Source organism: Podarcis melisellensis, assembly GCF_964234715.1.
Source record: "Podarcis melisellensis genome assembly, chromosome: 14".
In the NCBI taxonomy this organism is placed as follows: Eukaryota; Metazoa; Chordata; class Lepidosauria; order Squamata; family Lacertidae; genus Podarcis; species Podarcis melisellensis.
This window is the reverse complement of record NC_138546.1, coordinates 32210535-32237818: the sequence shown is the minus strand read 5'-3', so window position 1 is coordinate 32237818 and position 27284 is coordinate 32210535. Positions and strand designations below refer to the sequence as shown.

The 27284-nt window shown below is 40.1% G+C and overlaps 1 protein-coding gene across 2 annotated transcripts in view; it reads right to left on the bottom strand.

Annotated features, from left to right (window-relative positions):
• Positions 1–10296: 10296 nt before the first annotated feature.
• ASB7 (ankyrin repeat and SOCS box containing 7) overlaps positions 10297–27284 on the bottom strand; it is a 37707-nt gene continuing 20719 nt past the window's right edge. For both annotated transcript variants that reach the window (XM_081888755.1, XM_081888756.1), the window contains exon 6: positions 10297–14741. In XM_081888755.1, the coding sequence (XP_081744881.1) occupies positions 14602–14741 (140 nt within the window). In that variant the 3' untranslated portion in view covers positions 10297–14601. The remainder of the gene's footprint in view (positions 14742–27284) is intronic.

Here is a 27284-nt window from a genome sequence, read left to right as displayed (position 1 = left end):
CTGTTTTTAAAAGTCTGGAACAGATTAATCCATTTTGCATTAATTTCTATGGAAAAGTGTGACTTGGTTTTGGAACGGGCTTCCAGAACAGATTAAGTATGAGAACCAAGGTACCAGTGTATTGAAAAATCAAGCTCACGCATGTGAGGGGCTTCAGGTACTGAAAGGTCAAACTCACACCATAGAGTTAAAAGCATATAACTTCTCCCAAAGAACCATAGTTTGTTAAAGGTGCTGGCAATTGTAGGTCTGTGGGGAGTGAACTACAGTTCCCAGGATTCTTTGGTGTGTGTGTGTGATTTATGATGTAGATGTGACCAAAGTATGGTGGTGGTGGTGGTGGAGGAGGGGAAATTGTTTGGTCACTAAAATAGAGCTGAATGACTATGACGGCAAGGTTTGGATTTCATCGCTCAGTCATATGGTCACTTCAACTGGTGCATGATCAGTGAACTTGATGTTAGCTATGTTCACTGATTACATGAAGGGAATTAACTGTGCGCTGTGGGTTAAACCACAGAACCTAGGACTTGCCAATCAGAAGGTCAGCGGTTCGAATCCCCGCGACAGGGTGAGCTCCCGTTGCTCAGTCCCTGCTCCTGCCAACCTAGCAGTTCAAAAGCATGTCAAAGTGCAAGTAGATAAATAGGGGAAGGTAAACAGTGTTTCCGTGCACTGCTCTGGTTCGCCAGAAGCGGCTTAGTCATGCTGGCCACATGACCCGGAAGCTGTACGCCGGCTCCCTCGGCCAATAAAGCGAGATGAGCGCAGCTACCTGAGTCGGCCATGACTGGACCTAATGGTCAGGGGTCCCTTTACCTTTACCTGAGCAGCAAAAAGTCTAATCTGGATTGGGAGCCATACAGGCATGAATGAAATGTAAAACTGAAACCTTTAGGTTTTTCTTCGCTTCATGTCAAAGGTACTCCCTGGGTACTCCCCAGCCAAAGGAGATAGACAAGGAAGTGTTAACTAGCGTCTAGGCTGGTATTCCCAAGTCTGTGCTCTATGGAGCAGTTGCAGCAACAGGGGGCTGCTCCCCCTTCACCAGGTTATGTAAAGGTAAAAGGTAAAGGACCCTTGGACGGTTAAGGCCAGTCAAAGGTGACTATGGGGTTGCGGCGCTCATCTTGCTTTCAGGCTGAGGGAGCTGGTGTTTGTCCACAGACAGCCAAGCTGTATAGGATACCGTTCTACTTGAGATTTGGTTAAAGTCACAGGGCAAGTGTATTAGTGATATCTGGAGGGTCTAGTAGGAATCTGCTTGTAGTGTTGTAGTGGTCTCCTCTGTTGTGAGGTGTGAGGCGTTTGCGGGATCTTTTGCTCCTGTTTGTATCCTCCCAAACTCCATCGGAAAGTTCATTCTGTTTTTCTTCCGTTGCTTCTCCTTGCTGCCATTCCAGAGATAGGTCAATTCCAAGAGTGTTGAGGAGAGCTGTTGCTTCCAGACTGTTTGCTGCCATGAGCTGTGTTGATCCTCTCATGACGTTAAGGCAGAAGGGGAAGTCCCAGCAATATTTAATTCCAGTTAATTTATTTTTGCAGTTTAATCATGCAAGTTCATCTTTTTCGGTGTTTCAGAATCCAGATCCTGAATCATGATAACTGAGCTATAAAAAAAATAAGTTATGGATATTACATTGAACACTTTGTTCCATTTTTTCTTCCTTCTTCCTTCAACAGGCAAAGCAGGCAATTATATCATGGGGGGGGGCCCTCCCTCCCTCAGTTTGGGACCAAATGCCCTGTGTGCCCATTCAAAATCATCAGCAGAGATTATGAGGTCTGGAAGCAGGGATTTAAGCCATGAGGCAATAAATTGTGCAGGATCATTCTCTTATACTCCCTCTTCAAAAAACCCCAAATGCTAATTAATTCTTCTTTTTCGCTTTTCTGCATCTTCAAGCTTGCTGTGTACATCTGTATTTCCCTTTTGTAATTCTTTGATCTTTTTGCCATGGATTTGGTTTAATTATTTTGTGACTGTAATTGTTTCTGTTAGAGTCAAGCTTTGTGCTAAATTAGGGTAGCCATATTCCCAAAAGTGAAAATCCGGAAAAAGGGCTTTTTTGAGAATTTGTAAAGTTTTGTTTTTTTAAATCACCCTACTTGCCATATATCCAAGTTTTCCTGGACATTTTGCTAATTCAGCAAAAATCCACCCAGACACCATTTTGCAGTCCAATTCTTGGATGTGTCTGGGAAAATCAGGATGTATGGCAGCCCTATTTAAGTTCTGTCAGTTTTATTTCCATTGGAAGCATTAGTTATTTCCAAATATTTTTTTAATAAGCTCCTTTATGGCTCATTGTTGTGCTGCAAATACTTCTTTTAAAATATTGCTACTGTTTTCTTTCTCCAGTGAAGAATAGGCCTCTTTTGAGAATGGCACCATCTTGGCTGCAGCCAGCGAGCCTTTTATCCCAGGGCAGGAAGAACTGAGTGAGGTCTTTTACTTTCAGTGATTACAAATCCTTTTGCATTCCCCTCTTCTTTCTTCGGCAGGGGACGCGGGTGGCGCTGTGGGTAAAAGCCTCAGCGCCTAGGGCTTGCCGATCAAAAGGTCGGCGGTTCGAATCCCTGTGGCGGAGTGCGCTCCCGTTGCTCGGTCCCAGCGCCTGCCAACCTAGCAGTTCGAAAGCACCCTTGGGTGCAAGAAGATAAATAGGGACCGCTTTCTAGCGGGAAGGTAAACGGTGTTTCCGTGTGCAGCTCTGGCTCGCCAGAGCAGCGATGTCACGCTGGCCACGTGACCCGGAAGTGTCTTCGGACAGCGCTGGCCCCCGGCCTCTTAAGTGAGATGGGCGCACAACCCCAGAGTCTGGCAAGACTGGCCCGTATGGGCAGGGGTACCTTTACCTTTACCTTTACCTTCTTTCTTCAGGGTTTGGGTTTTTTTATTTTTGTTTATAGATTTTAAAGGGGCTTTTAAACGTAGATTGCAGCCCATTCATTTTGTTCTGTGGGTTTTCCCAGGTCTTTCTGCCATACTGTTTTCATACCTTGAGGGGGCCCAATCGGTTTGGCAAAATACACCTCTGGACCTTTGCTCAGTGGTAGAGTTCAAAAGTGGTAAAAGCTATGGTTTTCCCAGTAGTGATGTATGGAAGTGAGAGAAGGGCCATAAAGAAGGCTGATCGCCGAAGAATTGATACTTTTGAATTATGGTGCTGGAGGAGACTCTTGAGAGTCCCATGAAGATCAAACAAGATCAAACCTCTCCATTCTTAAGGAAATCAGCCCTGAGTGCTCACTGGAAGGACAGATCCTGAAGCTGAGGCTCCAATACTTTGGCCACCTCATGAGAAGAGAAGACTCCCTGGAAAAGACCCTGATGTTGGGAAAGATGGAGGGCACAAGGAGAAGGGGACGACAGAGGATGAGATGGTTGGACAGTGTTCTCGAAGCTACCAGCATGAGTTTGACCAAACTGTGGGAGGCAGTGGAAGACAGGAGTGCCTGACGTGCTCTGGTCCATGGGGTCACGACGAGTCGGACACGACTAAATGACTAAACAACAACAGAGTTCAACCCATAGCATCTCCAGGCAGCGCTTGGAATGTTCCCTACCTGGCCCTGCCAATCAGACAATACTGAGCTGGATGGCCCAATGGTTTGACTCAGTCTAAGGCAGCTTCCTACATTCTTAACCTGCAGCTTCTTTGTCATCATTTAGGCACCAAGCCTCTCACCCAAGCTATTTAGAGAGATGGGCTGATTTTAACCAAACTCTGCCTTGCACCATTTAACTGTAGTTGTAGTGGCTCCTCGCTTTGTTGATATTGTGTTTTATGCAGTTGTGAACTGCTTTGAAATCAACAAAAACATGTTTGAATAAAGGGAAAATGTTATCTCCCAGCACAAGTCCTAGCATTTATTGTTTCTGCAATCATGCACAAAGTAGCTTGCAATGGGGTCTACCAAAATTCTTTTTATGCCTCTCACTAAATGATGAAGTCTGACATTTAGGAAACAAGGTGTTGAGCCGCATGAGCCCCCCCTTTCAAGTATCCCCCCTAATTAGGCAAGGATAAAGGAGGTTTTAAACAATGTCATGGCAGATTCATTCTCTGCATTAACCTCTGTCATAAAGCAGAAAGGGGCAATCAATAAGAAACGAAAAAGCAGGAGTTTGGTTTTAAGTTCGTTTGTTACACTCACTGCTTTTGAACAAAGTTGTCCTTGTGGCCCCTAAACCACCAAGAAGAACAAAAGTCAAGGTCACAATGGCACTACAACTGGGAGGTGGGGGATGGGAGAGCGATGGACCCAAACGTACTATGATCATCCACTGGAATTACTGAACATGGGAAACACAGAAAAGACCACCAACCCTTTTATCTGATTATTATTCCACACCAGTATCCAGGAATGGACATATTAACGTGCTTTAAAAGTGGTTAATTAAATGGTTGATCCAGGCGGCCCCTTTGACAGAAGTACCTGGAATGCAGAGCTCTAAGTATAACCATCCCTTTGATTCAGGATCCATAAGCACCAAATCATGCAAAAACCAAAACAAACAAAAAATAATAATCACCCAATTTCTTCTGTATAGATGCTCCATCATTTCCACCGGGTGTCTCCTCTTCCAAATGTAGCTCAGTCTTACCATTCTGCTTAATTTCCCAAAATATCTCTAACCACATCCTTTATCCCCCTGCAAGCCAATTGCTTCCAGATTCTAAGCTGCTCCTTGTGGCCAGAGTTCTCACTGTACCCATCACATGTGATGCCTTCTATCACCCGTTCAACAAGTATCACCACAATGCCAACAATTCACAATGTTTCAAACAGCAGCAGCTGGATACACTTGGGTCAAAGTAAACAGTTATGTATGAAGAGGGCAAACAGGCTAAATGGGCACCTATCAGGAAGGCTCTAGAGGTGGATTTCCTGCACCACCAAGGGATTGGATTAGTTGACCTCTGAGATACCTTCCAGCTCTATGATTCTATGCCTTCCTCCCCTGAAATGTGTAGATGCTTTAGAAGTTTGAAGGAAGCAACCAAATCAAAACCAGACCATACAGCCAAAGGCCTGTTGCGATGGGTTGGCAGAATCTATTTGGCGGATAAAATAGCTCATCTTTCACAAGGCATACTTGATTAGTAATGCTCCTGATATGAATTGGGTTTTTCTGTTTTTGTTTTTAATGGTCAGCCATTATACCCAGACAGAGCCTAGACGACAGCAGTCATTACAATGAGTTTCACTGACGGGAGATCAAGCAAGTGAAAAGCAGAGTCACAACGTTTAAACTTCTCTGTAGAACTGGATAAATATCCCTATTGTGTGGTACTGTATACAGACTGGGGTTTTTTGTGTCCCTGCCATGAGGACGGCTTCCAAAGCAAGCCTATTTAGCAGACCAGCCCTACACACAAACGACTACAATGTTTTAATAGTGTATACTAAAAAAATCATTGTGACATACCAAACCCATCTCTGCTTGGAAACTGGCATTTGTGGCTTGCAACTGGAGTTGGACCCGACTCCCTCAAACTGGTATTTCATATTTAGCATTTTATATAGCGCATCTGAGGTATTCCAAGTGTTTCACGTAAACTGTCCAAGTAACCGGGGCAGCGCATCCCATTTCGCCACCTGAGGCAAAACGGAAAGTGCCACTGCCCTGCTGCTGCTTCCACCACCACCTACCTGCTCCTGCCGCTGCATCCTGCTCTGCTCCTGCCGCACGCCCTACCACATCCACCACTGGGAGAGAAGCACCACCACCATTGGCACCGATTTTGGGGGAGATTGTGCCGATTTTGACTGAGATCTCACATCTGGTGCTCTTCGCAAGATCTTGTCTGATTTCAGGCAAAATCTCACCCAAAATGGATGTAAACTTGCCCAAAATCAGTGCCTGGGAGTCAGAAGAGAAAGGCAAAAGTGTCGAGTGCAAATGAAAGCAGGAGGTTTGGCTGATCTGATGGAGCCTGCAAGCTATGTGTTACGGAAAATCAACATCTATACAAATGCAATGTACATATGCAATGCCCTCACTTATGCCCAGGAAGCCTGCCAAGGCCACTTACCAGCTCCACACATTCAAGAGCACAAGGCAGGCTAGAGGCATTGAGGTCTCATTAGTTGCCTGGAAGAGAATCTGTGGCCAAATTAGGTCAAGCCTAATTTAGGTCAAGCAGGTGGTGCTGTGGTCTAAACCACAGAGCCTAGGGCTTGCCGATTGGAAGGTCGCGGTTCGAATCCCCGCAACAGGGTGAGTTCCTGTTGCTAGGTCCCAGCTCCTGCCAACCTAGCAGTTCGAAAGCACACAAGTGCAAGTAGATAAATAGGTACTGCTCCGGTGGGAAGGTAAACGGTGTTTCCGTGCACTGCTCTGGTTTGCCAGAAGTGGCTTAGTCATGCTGGCCACTCGGAAGTTGTCTGCGGACAAATGCCGGCTCCCTCAGCCTATAGAGCAAGATGAGAGCCGCAACCCCAGAGTCGTCCGTGACTGGACCTAACGGCCAAGGGTACCTTTACCTTTAAGTGTCAGTTTACTCAAGGCACAGTCATGGATACACAGTCCAACCTCTTCATTTCCAGTACTTGCTAATTAGCACATACTAAGTGAGCAGAAAATCTGCGAGGGAAGCAGTCCTAGAACTCTATCAGCAGACTTGTCTTTTTTGGAGTGGGGTGGGAGGAAACTCAGTACTGAGCTTCTCAAGTAGACCGGTGTACAACAATAAGCTTGATTATCAATCTCTCAAACCGAGGGGGAGTGACCTAGTTAAACCTGGCAGGACAGCTTACTCTATGGTGTTAACCCTTTTATGCATTAATCAGACTTTAACATGTTGGTTATGCCCCTATGAGCTCTCAGGCATATTTTTAAGGGTAATTGGTTTTAATTATTCGTTCTGGTCAAATTTTGCTAAGTAAGCAAGCTGGTTCACTTCTTAATATGATAAATTGATAAATTCAATCTCCAGGGAGGGCTGGGAGAGATCCCTGTCTGAAACTCCAGAAAACTACTCATCATGGAAAATACTAAGCTAGATGGACCAATGACTCCATATAAGGCAGCTCCCTATGCTCCTAGTCAAACATATTTATGGAAGGAATGCGCTATGCCCTGTATAAATTTCGTTTCACCAACAGCTTGCAGAGAATAATTTCTGTAAACAATAACATGCACCATTAATTATTCTGCAGACACAGGAAACATTATACATAAACTGGGACATAGTTTTTAGCCTGATACAGTTTAGCAGTCCATATTCACCAAATGCACTGCCAATGGGGGGGGGACTCTTGAAACCTGGCAAGAGTAAATTTGTACAGCTCACTTCAGCACAATTCCTGTGTCTCTCTGTCCATCCTCACTTTTAAGTATTTTGCTTTGCTTTCCAGTTGGATGCTGTTAAAAGATATTCAGTGCATGCTAGCTGTCCCAGAGCATTCTGGATTACTGATATGGCAGTTCCAACTTTAAGAGCAGGGTTTTCCAAATCGCCAGCTGTTGTTGTGCTACAATTCCCATCATCCCTGACTACTGGCCCTGCTAGCTAAGGATGATGGGAGTTGTAGTCCAAAACCAACTGAAGACCCAAGTTTGGAATACCCCGTTTTAGAGCATGTTTTTTAGAGTCACTACAGGTTTCTCCAGGGTTCTTTATAAGGACCCACCTTGCTGACCAATTTGGACAGTTAATTTGTCCCACCTACCAGTCAATCATGTGATTGATAGGTGGACGGTCAAGTGGGCCCATGCAGTCCTTGGTCCAGAGCGAAAGGTGTTGCCTGTCTATGTACTAAATGTCTGAACTAATCATTTGCAGAGAACTGTTGAAATTAGGCCAAGCCCAACAAGCAGCCTTAGGGAATACATTGTCCATTTGAGGTATGCATTTTTTAATTAAAAAAACAAACTACTAGGTGAAGCTGGCCTTGTGGTAGTATTAAATCCTCTGCATTCTGCTGTTAACTTGGTGTCAGAACCCAACAACATATCCTAGGTGGTGGGCAGGGGGAGAGATGGGAACAGAAACCATATTAGAAACTCTTAAGTGTGTTTCAAGTATGAATGGGAAGAGCCAACAATATCCTCTTGCTTATCCTAACAGAGTCAACAAAGATGTCATAGAGAAGTTGGAACAATGGTGGAGCTGAGATCAGTGCTGCTTTAGAATTAATGCAGAAAACTCAAGTGAAGATAGTGTTTGTGTGTGTGTGTGTGTGTGTGTGTGTGTGTGTGTGTGTGTGTAACGAGTGCTAGATCAAGTGCAAGCAGGAAGAAGGGTTGGACATTTGAGACGAAGCAAAACAGCACCTCACCTTTAGGTTGGTCCAGGACAGGATAGGCGTTAATTAGTGGTATCAAGGCCAATCAAGGATGCCCAACTTGAAGCCTATGATTTCTCCCCAATGGTTCTGTCAGAATGACAGAGCACCTGCTGCATCAAAAGCAGCACTCATATGCTCTTTGACCAGGGTAGCAAACCTTCCCAGGCCACTCTTTATCCAGGCCAAAAGCTGCAGAAGAGGGGATCACTGTTTGTCAATCAACATCAACACTCCTACGGCTAGGGGATGGGAAACCTGTGGCCCTACAGCTCCCATAATCTGTGACCATTGAGCAAGGCTTGCTGGGACTGATGAGAGTTGCGAGTCCAACAACATCTGGAGAGCCACATGTTTTCCATTTTTGGGCTAAATGCAAACTTTCTATCTGCCACTGGGAGAAGCATAGCTGGCTCTTTCAGATTCTTAAGATACACACAAAAATGGTTCATCATTGCTAAAGTATTGCCATGGGATACAGAGAGCTCCCTGCTAGGACATGACAGCTTGCATAAGAAGAGGTTTTATAATACCAGATGTGTTTATATACTGTTCCCCTGAGTCAATTCTCACTTTTGTACAGGGTGGATAAATAAACCAGATTTCTTTTTAAAAAATTCAGTTATGAGTTTGCTTTCAAAATAAATTGATCTTAAATGCAATCTGCACTTAATGCAAATATAAGAAGATGACCCACTTATGAGATGCTACTTTTATTAGTAAACTAGGGATAAATCATAATCATCAGTCATTCCACATCCCAATAGGTCATGAATATATGGCTTTTTATCTGGACCAAGGACCGGCAAGTTAGCCCAGTGATGGATCACCATGTGAAATTTTACTCTTATTTCATGCCAAACTCCAATTAGCTCGGAGTCAGTAAATATTTATGATTAGCTCATTGCTAACCTTCTAGAAGAGGTCACATACCAGCAGTGGGAAGGGCCAGTGTGAGTGGGGCAACCCACTCTCATACACATATAACACACACTTCCATTCATACACATCACAACTTATCACACCACAAATGCCCCCCCCATATTAGGCTTGAAAAAACATTTGAGTTTTCCCCAATTCTAATTGCGAGGAGGAAGGGGAGATCCTCACAGAGACTGCAGGGCATGACTATCATACGTCCTAGCCCAGCTGCAAGATACACAAAGATCTCCCCACTCTGGAAGCAATTCGGCTTGAAAAACAGTCTCATTGCTCCAATGGGGTACCTTACCAAGCCTAATTGCTGTGATGGAGGGTTGCAGGACAGTTGAGCATGTCCGAGAGGCTGCACTTGGGCAGCCTGTATCCCAATTTATAACCAAGCATCAGCCAAAAACCATTGACATTCACTTTCCATCTCATGGTGTGTCTCCACTAAGGACCACTTGTCCTTGTGTCTGAATGAGATTGATGTTTTGTGGTGGGGGGTGGGCAGGGCAGTTATATGCCCCACATGTGTTTATTTTCATTAAATACATTTACGGTGATGCAGTGCTATAGCAGTGCTACAGTCATCCAGTTCTTCCCATTAACAAAGAGTAAATTTAATCTAAAAGTAAGCTTTTTCTTTTTTCTTTTAGACCACACTTAGGAAATGTATAGTGTACCATCTGAAAGTTCTAGGTCATTTTTTTATGGTAACAGGAACCTTGGTGTGATATTTTATTTAGACAGTATATAATAATAAATGGAGAATTTGGATTTTAATTGATTACTTGACATAGACTTTTTTTCTTGGTAATTTAAATTGCTGATCTAAATTACTATGGTTTAAATCCATCCATCCTAGTCCCCCGTGCCCCCGGAGACTATCACTAAATTCCAGGTCTGAGAAGTACACAATTTCAACAGCCAGGGAAAGATCTAAGTCCAGAAATTGAAGGTCATACTTCAAGTACAATATTTACAGAAGGCAGCTACTGAGGCAACCCTCCCCAACCGTTGCAATATAAAGAATAAAAACTTTTGAATGTTTTTTTTTTAAAGAAATGAAGCAGATTTAAAAGAATTTGGTAATTATTTTAATTCAAAATGACCCAACGCAAAACCTTACATTACAAAAGGAAGAACAAAATATGTTACGATGCTGCTAACACAGAAAGAACTGCATGGAAGATAAGAATGGCGGGCAAAATGGTACATCATCCTTCTCACAGTGAAATTTGCAACAAACTGACCGTATTTAGACTGGGATTTCAGGTTTCATTAGCCCACCCTTCATTAAAACCTGACATAAAATCCACAACAAAGGTCTCCATCTCAGGCTCCGCTGAAAGAAACCGGAGCTTGCCACAGACAAGAACCACCAATTTGCTTCAAGTGTGCTTCTGTAGGCAACGTTCCCAGGGGACTATATTCTCAGTCACTTGAGGCTGGTGCAAACGAAATGCTGGCTCTCTGTAAGGTAAGCCATGATTTGTAAACATGGCTTTGCTTAAGGAATGTGGGTCCTTCTCACTCCTTCTCTATCAGGGATTATTTCCTTCTCGTTGTCCAGTGTCAGCTTTAACTATGGTTGAAACATTGCACCTGCACTGTGGTTAATGCTAAAATAAGGTTGCCATCTTAACCAGGATCTGACACAGACAAGGGGAATCCTGGTTAGCACTGGTGCAGATATAGCATTAAACTGAATAGGGGTAGTGGAAGAGAGTTTGTGCTTAGAGAAGGAAAAACTTGTTCATGTGGCTGGCTTCTAATTTGCAAATCAACACTTGCAGGGAGCCACAGTTACTCCTACACTGGGCATCTTTGTGTGTATGAAGTACCAAAAACCAACAAATACAAAATGCTGTGTCTTCATGCTGTCCCTATGAGGGCAGATTGTTCCTAATATGAATAATGAAATAAGTAAAAAATGAAAAATGAAACAGAAGCCTTGGGAATTTACAAATATGGTCTCTAATATTGTAAATAGATTAGAAATATGGTAATTAAATAATCTAAAAAACAGACTCTTACTCTGCTGTACATTTATAAACAGAAATATTTACAAAACTCTGGTTTTGTTTTTAAAAGAATGAGGTTTGTGGTTTGTTAATGATCTTCATCTTGTCCATTTCTTTGGTGTGTTTGCCAATTTGTGTTTTGTTTTTTTTAAAAAAGCTATATAAAAATGTTTAATATTAAAGAAGTGGGATAAATGCTCTTATCTTTTTTCTTTTTTTGGAATTTAAGCCAAAACATTTAATGGAAAAGCTTCCATCATTTTTTAGTGGTAAAACCAAAATACATCAACATCATTTCATTCTGATTCTCTTCTCAAAAACAAGTTATGTTTGCTCAAAGAGGTACAAATATTTCAGGCTGTATAACCCCTAATTGAGTTGGGCTTGCATGGAGATATGCACAATGCACATTCTGCCCTTTGGCCCCAATTCAACATGGTGCATATGCTATGGAATCTCCTGCACATTAAAAAGAAAGATGACCAGCTACCGAGTTAATAAGTCAAAGGCTTGATTTTCTTAGGAACTGGGACCGAAGGTTGCCCCTCCCCACTTTGCCTTCAGCTAGTCAAATGGCTTTACTGAAATAATGGATAACACAGTAGGGTTAAGGGAATTTTACTTTATGCCCTAAGATGTACTTCATTCAAAGTGTGTCAATTATTAAAACATTGGGGCAGGGGGAGAGACACGAAAACAAACCTCAAACAAATAAATAAATGGAATTATACATTTCATTAAATAGCACTTTTGTTATCAGCAATACATTTTATATATATTTTTTGAAGTCACAGCAGCAAGACAGAATAAAATTCACCTTACAATTGATCCCTGAACCAGTAAAGACTACTAGGCTGGTAAGAATGCACCATCACTTTAAGAAAGTCAACCAAACTGATCAAAGCCTGAATCTCCAGTAAACTGGACTGGGGCCTTAAGATACCAAAGAACATAAAAATTAGAAGAGATTGGGAGGCTTTTGTGAACATTTCCTTGAAGATCAAAACAGACGAGTTGCTCCTAGCTCCTTATCACAAGAAACAGGGACCTTGTTGTCCAGACTTGCAAAACCCTTGTATTCACTAAAGACCATCTGATGAAGTATACGTAGCTTGAATGCTGTTCCAATTAAGGGCAAACTAAATAGAATAGAATAGAATGATGTACTAGTTGACCACTAAAATTCCATTTTTTTAAACAAACAACATACATTGCTCTGAAGTAGAATCTTGATAAGGGGGGGGGTATGTGTGTTGGGAGGAAATACCTTGCACTCTAAGTCAGTGCTTGCTGAGCAAAAAGTTGTCATTTGCTACCTTAGTTCCTTGTAATTGATTGACAGCAACAGGATTGATGCTTATGAGAATGGAAATTAATGCTGCAGTCATGTACCATCGATTACATAGCTCTATGGATCCTAAATTACTGACTTCTGTTCCCCTTTAAGAAACGAGTGGTGGGAAAGTGATTGGAAACTGTAGAGAGAACTAATAATGTTCCCCAAGTGCAATCTATGTTGAATCTCAGATGGAATCCCAAAGCTCAGGATGCTAAAGCCACTGACATACAGAGCATAACTTTTATAAACTCATTTCCTTTGCAATCTCAACTCCTATCAAACTGCAGGCTTTATCCAAGGTATGACTAGTAGCCTGTGCAATAATTAAACGTGCCAGTTTCAGCCTAAAAAACACAGGCTGGGTTCTTGCAGATGTAGATTTGTGCTCAGAAGCTTATCATCTTCCGAGTGAGAAAGTCTCATTACAGTGGGGTTATATATAGACTCTTCAAAATAAAAAAGGTCCAGGTGCTGTGGCTACGTTTTCTATGGGTATGGCCAATTATTTATGCTTCAACATACTTATGGAACTTAATTGTTCACACAAGGTTCCCCTTTAGATCTGTGACCTACAGATTTATGGTAAATTTTACACAGATCTGCATGTCAGCAAAGGTATTTTGAGATGCTGTGTTTACACCACAGCCCATAAGAACAAATTAGGGGTTTGGTGAATCAGCCCAAAGTCCTAATTAACATCAAGCAAGCTGAAAACACAACAGGTTTCAGGTTATGGAGCCCTTTAAGAAATATGGAAACCCAATTGCTAGGCCAGATTCTGGTTTTAAGTATACCACAGATTAGCCTCTTGCATGGGGGGGTGAGGGGAGGAAGAAGTGAGCCACAACAGTCCAAACTAGATGCCTTTGAAATTTGGGAGGGGTAACAAAAATATCTCTATATATATATCCCAATAAGCAAACAGCAATTCCAATAAGTAACGAACATCATATTGAGACCAGGGTAGGAATGTGTGTGAATCACATGTGTGATGGAGAAAATATAAATCGGGGGGGGGGATTATTGCATATGAGAAACAGGATGCATCGGCTTTGAAATTAGATTAGTTTTCCGTTAATGTTTTTATAAAAAAAGAAATAGAGAGAGACCACAGAGGCATCTGAGCAGTGTAAAACCTAATTACAAACAGCAGCGAACATACTGGCATCAAAGGAAGGATAAGACATATGGACATCTACAATTATTATGTTAAAGATCCAACTTGGGGTTTTTTTAAGAAAAAGGAAGAAGAAAAAAATGAAGGTGGCAATGTTTCCAAAGAGCTATCGTGTTTATAGTAAACTCTGAACACCCTAGTTACAAGCCTGAGCCATGATTCTGAGAAAAGCACCTTATGGGTAGAAAATAGTGACCATATGGAATCTAGTCAATTGTCAGGACTCCTTATGAGGAATAAGCGGATACCCATATTGGTCCTTGGCACGGGAACAATGCTAGTGGGCTTCATCCAGTAAGCACTGCTGCTATGTAGATCCTACATTTCAGAGGGTCCTGCCTGGGATTCCCCATGGAACAGAGGCTATACAACAGTAGTGTGTTGTGGGATTACTTCCTTAAGTCTCCTACTTTTACTTTGTTTAGCATTCACTCAGCCATCTCACAGTATTACACATGCTACATTGGGGTAGGGGAAGGATCCCTTTGAACAACTGACATTCTGTCTTCATTTCAAAGCTGCAAGTTTAAGTTTTATAAAAAATAAGATACTCACCCCTGTGGAGAGGGGTTGGGGAAACCAGACTACAATCGTAAAGTTGTATAGAGAGCTTGGATCTTGTAAACTTGGACCAAGAAATAATAAAAAAGTAAGACCTTCTAGCATTTGGTATAAAACACCCCCCTCCCAAAGAAATTGTATACCTGCCTTCTGACTTCTCGGGGAAAACAAAAAATCAGAAATTGCATAGGATATACGTTGTGCAAGGTGACCAGCCTTTGAAAGGTATCTGGAATATAAACTAATCTTGCTTATCGTCCAACGTTTTTGCAAAAATGTCAGATATCGTCAAATTTGTGTTTTAAGTAGTCTTTCATAACCTTGGCAATTGGTAGTTCGTCAAGTAGTTTGAGGTTTTGAAGGCCTATACACTGGCGGATTTTAATTCGGCATAGATCTTGTAAGTTCCGTGGCTGCCCTGAAAAGAAGATAAAAAGAATATGTCATCATTAAAAGGTAATTGAAAGCTGAAAGCTGAAACAAACAAGCAGAAACTCTCACAAGCACTACGAAGCAGAACAGCTAAATGTGTAGACCTAGAAACTGGTTTTCGTGTGTTCAGTTAAATGTCAGGTTTCAGCTAAACTATCCAAGTTAGAAACAATTAGCAGCAGGTCTCAAGCAGAAGCCTTTCCCAACCTTGCTACCCAATAGCCTTTTAAGGATGCCAGAATGAACCCTGAACCTTTTGCATGCCAACTAATCCTATGCTCTAACACTGAGTTGCTCCCTTCCAGAGTTGCCCAAGAACAAATTTTAAGCTAACTGCTGAATGAGATGCACAGACATAAAAAAAGAAAGTATTGCCAACTCAAACTTAACCATATAGGCATTTGCTTTTAACCACTAGTGCATGATTTTATATTCACATACATTTATGGTATTTAAAGGCGAAAACTGAAAATCCCAGAGAGATTTCATGAATATGGGGGGGGGGGGGGAGAAGGAGAGAGAGAATGAGATTTCCTCCTTTTCTGGACATACTACAGTGATTGCTAACAGTTCAGGAAATTTTCAAACAGTATTCTCTCAATAGTGTTCAGACATTCACAACATTTGAATCGGATTGTCACATCAGCATTCATAAGTGTACATCGAAAGTTGAACATTGACTGTAGCCTATAGAAAAACATCTCACATCCAAATCTGCAACAGATCTCCTGAATAAAATGGAAGGGGGTTGGCAGACAATCCACACTTAGGGCAGAATTCCTTAAGAGCTGATTATTAAGCGTCTTGACATTTCCCCCTGATAAGCTGAAGAGCATTTCCTGGGAATGTGCTAACAATGGACATTTCCAGTGTTAAGCACCAGTTGCCACATCTATTGGCTCTTGGTGTCTAGAGAACTTATTCATTCTTGGTTGCATTTGAATGAAAAAGGGAGGGGAGGGGAGGATTATAGACCAACACCAGTGAACCTTCATTTGGCAAATGTAAAATGTTATTAGTAATCGGGCAAAAGCAATACAAGTGAAGAAGGCAACAAATCAAGCTCTATCTAATGATGATTAAGAGGTAATACTAAGTGCAGAACCTCTGCCAAGTTTGGAAAGATTAAAAGGGAGATTAAACATGACAATTAAAAGACTTCCAAAGCCAGCACATTCAGAAATACAATGGTATCAAAACTAATTCCATTAACCCTTCTCTGTCTGCTTCCAATGATGGCACATGTTTGGACCATCAAATTTAATGAAGGCTCTTATTAGTAAGTTTTATTCTAGAAGCATAGGCAACAGCTGTCTGTTCCTTTGGTACAGGCAACAGTTGAAAAGCCTGATTTAAGCAAACACTTATAACCCACCCTATCCCAGGGGCTCAAGTTCAGTGAATGCAATACTACTTCAAAGAGACAGAAGCTGAGAACTGTCAAGCTGGGTACTCCGAAAACTGTAGCTGCTGTCAGGTGAGCCTGCCCACCTTTTCCAGGGGGGAGAGGGCAGCTAACAAGTTCCATTTCCAACACAGACCAGCCACAGCAACTCACTTCCAGGTGTGTATTTTGTACACCTGTATATGGCTGGAGGCCACCTCACCAGTACAAGTGACTTAGATCATCAAAAGGTGCGACCATTTCATAAAAGTGTTCAGCAAAATCTGAGAATTCTGACTGTTTGGAACGTTAACCAATATTACCACGACCCTATTCGGAAATGCATGTCGAAAACATTACTGCATACTAAATTCCAATTTGATTTTGTGACTGTTATTTTCTGAACTAATAAGGATTTGGAATTTCAATGTTCTTTTTTATACTGGTTTGTTGCAATATAAATTATAGTATGTAAGGGATAGTGAAATATAGTATTAAGCTGGAAAATGTTTATAGTTTACAAACTGCCCAGCATTGATGCAACATTATGCACTTCATTTTCTACAATTTTCTTGTATACGGGAGATGCACAATATATATTATGCAAGATATGACTGGGCGGTATTGAAATATGATTATTTGAAAAAGAATTCTAAAACATATTGATATGATAATGATTCTGTCTGTGGGATGGATGAAATGAAAGATTTACAGTTAAGATAGTCCTGCTAATATACTGGGGAGTGAATGATTCAAAGTTGATTTGTGGATATGACTCCAAAAATTCCTGAGAAAATTAATTGGGTAAGAGATCCCAATATAGTCTCTTGAGGAAAGGGAGAAAAATATTTAATGAAGGAATTCAAACTTTCAGAAGATAAACACAAGAATTGAAAGAATATACTGAGAAACCTAAGAGTGTCAAAAAAGATTAAAAACATCAATGAATAAAGTACATGTTTATGTAAACAACTTTAAAGAACTTGGTGATAAATTGGATAGTTTAGTTCAAAGAGAGAATGATTTTGGGGATATTGTTCCTCAAGTGAATTTGCAAAGACCATTAGGATGTGCTCAAACTGAAAAATGGTTGAGATTAAAATATTTGATATATTCAATAATTTTAGAGTTTTAAATAAGAGATCAGCTTATGATTTTATATGATTATGCATAACTGCAACGTAAAGATACAGTGGGAATTCCATATGTTCCTTTCAATGTGCCCAATTCAACATATGAGTCCTCACTCCAAAGTTCTCCCCTCATGAGGCATAATGGGCAGCTATCATGAGCAGGGCCTTTTCCAAACTGGCACCCACCATGTGGAACATCCTATCAAGTGCGATCTGTCAGACTCCAATACTTTGATTTTATGTGGTTGATTAAAATATGGATCTTTAGGAGGGCATTTGGTCTTAACACATAGGAAACTGCCTGATGCAGAGACAGACCTCCAGCCCATCAAGTTTAGTGCAGTATTGTCTACACTGACCAGCAGCTGTTCTCCAGGGTTTCAAACTAGGAACATTCTGAGTCCAATCTCAAGATGCCAAGGATTGAACGAAAGACTTTCCATATGTAAAGGAGATGCTCTTCCTCTGAGCTATAGCCCTTACCAAATACTTGTCTTACAAAATTGCTGCTTTCCCCCTTATAACTGTGGTTTTATGAATTACTTTCTTTGATTAACACTGTTCCTAAATTTCTTCCATTTCAGAAATTATTTAAAATGCTGGGCTGCCATCTTTTTGTATATTGTTTGATGTTCTATTATGTAAGCTACTTTTGAAGTTTGGGGTTTTTTTAAAAAAGTTATTTAAATAAATAAAATAAACTCGTAAATTGAGAGATGACTAAATCAGAAATATTTCAATTTATCAGCTGTAAAGCGAAAGTAGCAACTGTAATTCTTATTTACAATGGACAAAGCATTTATCAGAAGGAGAAATAAAATTTTACCGGATTTTCAGTCAGCTTTATTAAATAGAAGTAGAGTATTTAGATTTTTGGACAGATACACTTTGGATTATGTTTGCAATAAATGGGTCGTATTTAAATTGATAGTATCTCTCAAGAAGGTAATATGTAATGTAGAAGCAAGTAATGGCACTAAAACAATTATATCTTTTCGAGGTACTACATGTATATTAAGAGATTTGGTTTTTTTCATAAATTCAAATTAATATTTATGTTGGTTAGTTGAGATTTTTTATATATATAGATGATGCCCCAGTAGCATTATAACTGGATGCTTGTAAATACAGTACTCAGATGGAAGACTGTATGTGAAAATTAGATAAGCTTTGATTACTAGATAAGAAACTGTTAGAACAAAACAAGCCACAGAAAATCAAATCTCTTAATATACATTTAGTACCTCGAAAAGATATAATTATTTTAGTTAATGCCATCACTTGCTTCTACCATTACATATTACCCTCTGAGATACTATCAATTTAAATGCGACCCATTTATTACAAACATAATCCAAAGCGTATCTGTCAAAAATCTAAATACCCTAAAAAGCTAGATTAAAAACTATGGCAAAATATTTGTAATGGGGTTTATTCAGCAGGGGCAGGAGGGGGGAAAGGAGGAAAGATCTGGGATTGCACTGGTTATACTGTATTACATAAGCTTTGTAAAAGGTATGTGTGTTTGCCACATTTTTCGATGTGTTATAGTAAGTGCTATGCTGAACCTGACCAGCTTTTGTGAAGTTCTTCACCTGCATTTTCTCCCCCTTTTGTGAGTATGTGGTGAAATTCTTCACTACTGTGGGACTGGTTTCATAGCCATATTCCAAATTCTATAATGTTAAAACTTAATTTTATTTGTGATTCTAAGAATCAAATTTGTGAAACTCCATTTGATAAAAAATAGATTTAATGACCTTCTGGGAATATAAGTTTAGATATGTTGTAAGCCATTATTCATCATTTTTGGTATGATCTCGCCTTTTCCAGTGTATTAATGTTTATTCCTAATGTTATGCAATTTTAATTTTAGCTAAAGGAAATAAAAAAGTAAGACAGAAAACACTGTGATCTAAAGATTTGTTTTGGAAACTAAGGGGGGAAAAGGGAACTGAAATGCTGATGCAATCGCTAACAGTCTCCTAATTCATTTATTTCTCCCATCTTTCACTGGGCAAGGTGTTTCCTCCATCCCTAACCCCATTTGGGGGAAGAGGCTAGGGCTCCATCCTCAAGGAGGAAGAGGGACCGATTTGTGAATTGTCGTATCTGGCTGTAGCAGGGCGAGACTGTGGTGACTCCCCTCCTCTGGGTGAGGAGGGTGAACCATTTATTTGGGATCTTGATGGTCCACCCCCATGGCAATTGTGGGGATGGAGAATTTGTGGCTGCCCTCTGGGGTAAGTCGTCTCCTTGTACTGCTGTTGATATGTTCTACATATGAGTTCCGGCAAAACTGGATGGTGTCTGACAAACGCAAAATAAAATCTCAGAGAGGGAACAGTGACTGAGAAATCTAATTAAATTACTTTCCATTCATACAAATATTTGTTTCTACTCACCTCCCCACAAGTTAACTCCTCTCTTAAGACTCTTCCCAAGGAAGCCCAATTCTCTATACAAACATTACTTCCATGTGAGAAGTGTGTGAAGTCTTCGAATTTACATTCTCCCAGAATACAGGAGTACCTATGTCAAATTAGCTGTGTTTATATGCCATGGGAACCCACAGCCAACTCTTTCACGACAGTGTATATATAGGACGAAGCAGTTGGAGTTTCATGAGTGAGGTCACATCCGGGTAGAAAATAGTCTCTGCAAATTTCTGTGGTAATTAATAAAGCTGTCTTGATGTAGTGGTCAGTGACAGGCTATAACCAGGGAGATTCAGCTTCAATTCCCAGCTCAACCTACCTCATATGGCAGCTGTGTGGTTGAAGGGAAAGGGAGGAACCTGGTGCATGACCCCAAATTTGTTGGAGAACAGAACATAAAAAATGAAATATAGTAGATTCATGCTTCTAGACCTGATCATTATACAATATACTGGAGAACATATTGCACATATTATATAGCCAATAGAAGTTGAACAACAAGCATAGAAATTTCTTTCCTGAAAGCACTGGGACTCCAATCTGAGCACTGCTTTCTTTATGCATGTAATGGGGCCACGATGCACAGCTGCACAGCTAGCCTTATATTACAAAGGCTTAAGAAAACATGAATTTGTGCTAAAAATGACCTTATGAGTCACCCCTCAGCCTGCATATTCACTCATCATAGATAAAACCAAGAGATTCCAGAACACAGAAATCAACAGTGTTGTGACTTTTCCATTAAGTGGTTTTGATATTATTCTGCAGTCTTTATAAATAAAGTAAAAGAATGAGTTACAACCATAAGCTTCACTTGACTTTAAAAGTAAGTTTGCATATTATGTTACCACAAGAAGCATTTTTAAAATAATCTGAATGGCAGCCACCTTTGAACATTTTTCTGTTGTGGGAAAGGACAGTGAGAGTTGAAACCTCAGCAATTTAAGACCTGCTTAGGGGAACCCTTTAGAAACGCTAACTTCTCCTGCTGTGTTAACCAAATCTGGCCATTCTCCAGAAAGAAGCTGATTCCTACGAGTGAACAGTCTAATAGGTATATGTTAACAGTGTATTTTCTAGCATATTTCATCTGACAGCAAGCACAGACATGTTATCATTTGAAGTATCAGGGGATGGGTGGGTTGTTTGTTGTTTTAATGAAGCAGATACGGCAATGGGAAAGTAAAAAAAAAACAACCCAATGACAAAAAACTCCATCACAAACAGGAAGGCAGGCACAGGACTGGTTGCCAGTGGCCTGATTTGAATCAATTTTATAATGAATGATTTTAGAGTGTTGTTTGTACTGTACTTTTGTACTGTTTTATTTTTGTTAGCCGCCCTGAGCCCGGCTTTGGCTGGGGAGAGCGGGATATAAATAAATTTTTTATTATTATTATTATTATTATTATTATTATTATTATTATTATTAAAGACAACAGCCCAAAGACCTAAATATTTTAATTAGAGTCTACAATTCAGCCATTAATAAGTTCGTAGTGCCTTTGAGATTCAGTTACCTAGCACCCTTAATATTATCCTTATACTTGTAATATATGGCAATTTGTAGTCTACAGAAGTTACTAGACCACAAAGTTTCTTATAGAAGCAGACTTTTTTTTTTAAAGACCCAAAAGCTCCCATCCTTAACAACTTTTTGTAACATTTTCCAGCCTGGCCTAAATATACATTTTTTTGTTCACCACAGGCAACGAAACCCGCTGTGATTTTCAAGTCTATCTGGCAGCTAGATTTTCAAAGTAGTCATCATATTGTTGTAAGCGAACACCTGCCCTGCTCTGAAAATCCATTCCCATACTAGGGACATGGAATACTTTTCAAAATCTTGTTTGTAGCAGCCTGAAAAGGGGGGACGGGACAACTTCTAAGTTGTGGAAAACTGATACCAAGCAGTATTGTATTTAAAGCATTTAAAGTTACTTTTTCCAAATGCTGAACTGCAGCAATCAAAAAATGAACTACGTACGATACCAAACCTCCAAGATATATTAAAATATAGATAGCTATAAGCTATAAGGTCCTGCTCCCCCGTGCTGCTGGCCTGATTTGATGCACTGATAGATTAGTGAGCAGGGCCTATTGACATACCATCACAACTTTAGTCATTCTAGGCTTTTCAATAGCACACAAGTCGTTCCCCAGATCAGCAACAGTCCCATTACAGGATCACAAGAGCAGCAACTGACCTGCAAACTAGACCAGAAGCACAAAATTTGGTTTTCTGTCTGCGGTCTATATGAGGAATAAAACCATCATTGTCAAAAGATAAACTGGTGGTCTAAAATTAAAATACGAATGAATCAAGAGTATCAAATCAGAGCAATTATGTACTTTCATATGCTGGTATATTTCTCCTTCTCTAGTTTTCCTTGATTGATTGCTGATTGGTGAAATCATTTTAGTTGTGCAAGAGTGTCAATTTTTTTTTAAAAAAAAATAATTGCTCTACTTGCCCCAAAAAATCTACCTCCTGTAGCTTGCTTTAGATTCTTGTGGCCAATGATATAACATATCTTTATAAAAGAAAAAATTCTCTCTCCCAGAAGAGTTACCTCAATGGGAGAAAGCTAGTGTTTAACCCTCCATTTCAGATGCATACCAAAGCCTGGTTTTAAATGATAGTTTGAGACCAGAAACAATGAGGTTCTTTCTCCAGTATAACATTTCTTATACTTAGCATAGATTAAAAAGAACTTTCCATCACGGCAAAATTTTGCACTGATCATTTGGATGCCCACAAAGACCCAACGTTTCCACTGAAGGCAAAGAAGTGCTTTGTCTTTTTGTTTTCATTCCACCCCCACCCCACAAAAAAGTAACAATCTAAAATGCAATATAATTCCACATAGCTGGAAAAGAGCAGACTTCCCCCCCCTACCCACCACTATTCTTCTTTCAAAAAATGTTTTAATTGGTTTCTCAAAAGGAATGTGAGATCATAGCCCCCCCCCCGTAAGAAACATTTCCCTTCCCCGCCCCACACCCACAAAGCACAGAATCTATGGAGAACATTATTTCAAATGTGAGTTAGATATATGCCATGTTTTGTCTAGCTAGTATAGGTACTCATTAATTTCGTTAATAATAAATTTCAAGGTAGCAATGAACTATATTTGACGTTACCATCTACTGTGTAAAAGGCTCCAAAACAGTAATATTAAGCCAAAAAAAAAGGGGGGGATAGGTGTGAAATTAAAGTTAAACTAATTTATATCTGCCTCAAAAATACATACAACAACCAAAACGTCTTTCATTAGATAATTCAGGTGAAATCTGCAAGTTAAAACACCATTATAAATGGGCACCAGTCCCAGAAAGCTGTTTTAAGGAAAAGGAAATTGTCATTATTTTGACTGCCTCTGTGATTTATATCAAGTGGAGAGTGAGGTAAAAGAAGCAATTCACACCCCTACAAAATGCACTGTTGCCTTATAGAAGTCAAATGACCTGTTGCTATTTTTGGTTTCGAAGTAGTGTTGCCTCCACTCTCCCCACTTCATGATTTTAACAGAGTGCACATTACAATCAAATACTAAAAATACAGTTTGATGATCATTTAAAGCCTGAGACATTCACATGCAGGGTTCCTATAGCTTCATGTGCAGTCTTGCATCTGCACTGGAATAAACTTCAATGGTTTTTATTTATGGAACTGCTTTAAATGTCTGTTCTATTTTTATATATGGAATTGTTTGTAATTGTTTACAATTTTGTTTATGGCTGTAACTATTTTGTTTTATAATTGTATATATTATTGTTGTAACTCGCCCTGGGAACTTGCAGTAAAGGGCGGATAAGAAATTGAATAACTGCCTACCCATTTATATTTATGTTAAATCTGCTTGCAAAACTGAAGGGATAACTACCACTCACCCATTCATTGTTTGGTGACCTGAAAATGCTGCAATTAAACTCCAGCTCTTTTAAAAGCCTCAAGCTACAGGTTCATAACACCTTTTTGGTATACAGACTGATAATACTGTTGCCTAACACAGCGGCAGGCAACAGCAACTGTATGCAGATTCAATAGGAATGTAAGAAATCCACCCCAACCCCAGCATCAGTAAAAGTAGACTATAAAAGTGGTTGAAACTAAACTCCAAAATCCTGAGATAACAGCCGTTTGTCACAAGGTCTCTTTTTTGCTGAAAGCTTATTTCACTTTGTAGATCAAGCCCAATAGAAGTGCGGCTCATGCTCATGGTGTTCAAACTTGCTGCACACAGTGTGCAGTTATACATGGTGGTACACTTACAAATGCATTATTTAAATCAGCAAGACTTCAGCATATGTTATAGCTTAGCTCCATTTACAATTAGTACACTGGATATTTCACTTTTATACTGTATTGCAATGCCCAAAGCCAGCCCAACCTCCCTGAAACAGAGTACTTTGGGGGGGTTTGAATAAAGGGATTGTTGGGGATAAACACACAAAACATACCGCAATATCAAAGCACCTACCTGAACAAAAAGCCCAGTTATGTTCTTGAGGCAAACATGCATGCTTTGAAAATGTGCTTGGAATATGATAGTCAGGGAGTTTGCTTTGACTAACAGTCACCCACCTCAGATGCTACATAACCCTTTGAAAGTTTAGCCTCCTATTTTCCATGCCCAAAAGAACCTAGGATGTCTCTTCTCTGAAAGAGTCTGATCCATCTCCAACATACATAAAAGCCTGCCCCCGTCTCATAAAACACTATTTATTTTAAAACTGGCATTTGACTATCAGCTGCCTAACAAGGGGAGATTAGTACTGCATGAAGAGTCTACAATATCACATGCACTATAACATTAGTTCCATAAAAACAACATCTCTGCTAGAGGATGAACTAAGCCATCAGCTACAACCTGACTTGAAAAGCAGAGGAGGTTTACAATCATTAATTGAAGTAAATGATTTTAAAACTTCGTATTAAGTTATAGAATATTTTCCTACACATTGAAAGATGCTGATGCAGGAAAATTGCCCCATTGACCACAACTACATTCCATGAAGTTCTCAATTTCAAAGGATTCAAATTACGTAGGAGTGGAAGCCACTGCACGACTTAAAAACACCGAACACACTTTTTCAAATTTTGGCAAAGAAAATTTAGATTCATTTCAGTTGAAGGTGTCTAAAGAAAGGGGGATCTAAAAGGCTTTCAAATTACTTTTCAATCCACAAATCTTTCAATTTAACAAAGGGAGTACAGTAGTATAAAAGATACAAAATGTAATTAAATAATCTCCCTTGAGAAGACTAACTTGTTTAAGTGTCCTCTCTGATTATGATTATCAAGGAAACCACATTCCAAGCATCCAGCCTTAAAGCTGCCTGGCCCCCTTCGATCAATGGAAGCTCCTTAGAGCAGTAATGTGCCTTTTGCTTAGACTACTGCAACACAGTAATAAACCTTGTAACTACAGCTTTATACTTTGTTGCCACAAACAGTTATTACCACCTAGTCAAACTGTCAAAGCCAACCTAGGGTGAAATGGGCAGAGGGATGCGTTCAGACACTATCACATAATATAAAATACAGCGCTACCATCATGGCTACAGGTGACAAAGACCTTTTCATGTTGGGGCTTGGTGTGTATCAACATTGAAGAGCCTTCTCTCAAGCTGAATGTATTTGCTTTCCACACATTGGAGGTTTTCGCTTAAGGAAGTGCTGCAACTCAACTAACCACTCCCTTTACAAAAATAAGAATGAGTTTGCACCTTGGCTTTTCATAAGCCTGTCGCAAGTTTGCCAAAAAAGCTGGAAGTGGCTCAATCCACTTACTAATGGACACATCCTGTACTGACTTTTTGTGATGGGAGTACTCTCCCTGCGGTCTTGACTTAGTTAGCTAAAGTACAATACAAACTTGTCAAATGGCATCCCAGAGGCAGAGACAAATGCAGTAAATCTTGGGAATAAGGCCTAAATCAGGGGCAAGGAACCATTTTCATCCCAAGGGCTGCATGGTGAACGGGACCAAAGGCAAGAGTGGGCCAAGCAATGGATGTGACTTTCCTTTGTACAGTTGCCTACATTGCAGGCATGCTAAAGTCAGCACACATGCACAACCCTTTCCACCCTTTATCCAGGAAGCAAGAGGCATTACCACAGTTCAAGGTCACATTCCTGCCAAGTCAAAAGCATTTAAGGAGGGTATGCAATAGGACCAACGTGGCCAAGAGAGGCCCAAGGCCATCCCCAAGGATCACTGGGTGTGCTACACATGGATGCACTGGGAAACAGAAAGAGAAAAACAACAGGTGTAGGGAGGAGGCCAGTGTGGCTGCTTATTCAATGCTTAAGTATTCAAAGGATTGTACAAGGGTAGTGCTGAAGGTATGCCAAGCAGAACGTGAGCAAAGCAAGCCTTAGAAGGGATAGGCTCAGAAGAAAATCAGCACAGAGATCTTTCAGTTCAGCCATTCCACAAATCTTAGCCAGTGCTAGTGTGGTGTTACATTTTGATGAAGAAAGTCATACAATCAAAATCAGAAGAATACATGCCTACAGCACTGAACATGTTTAAAAGGTTAAATGATTATGACAATAGAAGGGAGGTGATGAAAAGAAAAAGACAGTATAGAATCCATGTACAATCCATGAAGGACACTGAAAAAGATCAAAATTACACTGTAGGGTTAAGGAGACCGAGAAGTTTTTAAAAAGAGAGACATTGATAGGAACAGTGCTACTAAAAATTACTTAACTATAGTGGTGAAGGGCAATCCAACATACCTTAGTCGGAAGTCAGTTCGACGGAGTCTAATGGAGCAAAATTCAATCTAGGTGTTTAGGACTGCAGCCTTAATGTTCAAAAATCTGAACATATGCAAAGTTAAGCACAATTTTAAAAAAAGGTTTAAGTGTTCAAGAAAAAAACCAATCCCAAATTCCCACATGACACACAGAGGAGGGTGCTAAGCAGGAAGTTGCTAGGGTAGGAGGAGAGTAAGCTGGAAGAAAAACTCTGCAGAGAAAGTGCCTGGATACAAAGTAACTAGGATATGAATGCATTGTTATATGCAAAGAAAACTGGGTGAAGGAAAAATGAAGGAAAACTACAAGTCCAGAAAAACACTGACAATGCAAATGGTAGTAACCTGTCTATTTGTTTTAAAGGAAAGGATTAGTTTTCTGGGACATTTTTTAAAAAAAAAATAAGGAAATGCTTTAAAGATCTGCGTTGTTGTTGTTGTTTTTTAAATGATGATAAATTAATGGTTTCTGTAAACTAGAGAGAATAGAAATTGGTATAGCGACGTGAGGGAGAATGAACAAAAGCCCAAACTTCATTTATATAATGCTGATGCAAAGTTTAGTATTACACCTGTTACTAAACCTGTATGTTAAAATTAATCCCTCTGTAGTTTCAAAGGAAGTACAAATTCAGTGAGCAGATAATTTACATACCTATGACATGCCTCCTCGAGCTTATTCAGCAATCAAACCCCATACACACACCACACACTTCTTGAATGTAAGAGCCTCAGATACAGCTGAGTTAGTCTTACCCACATCTCAGCAATAACTAGAGATAAGACAAGTGATTGCTACTAAA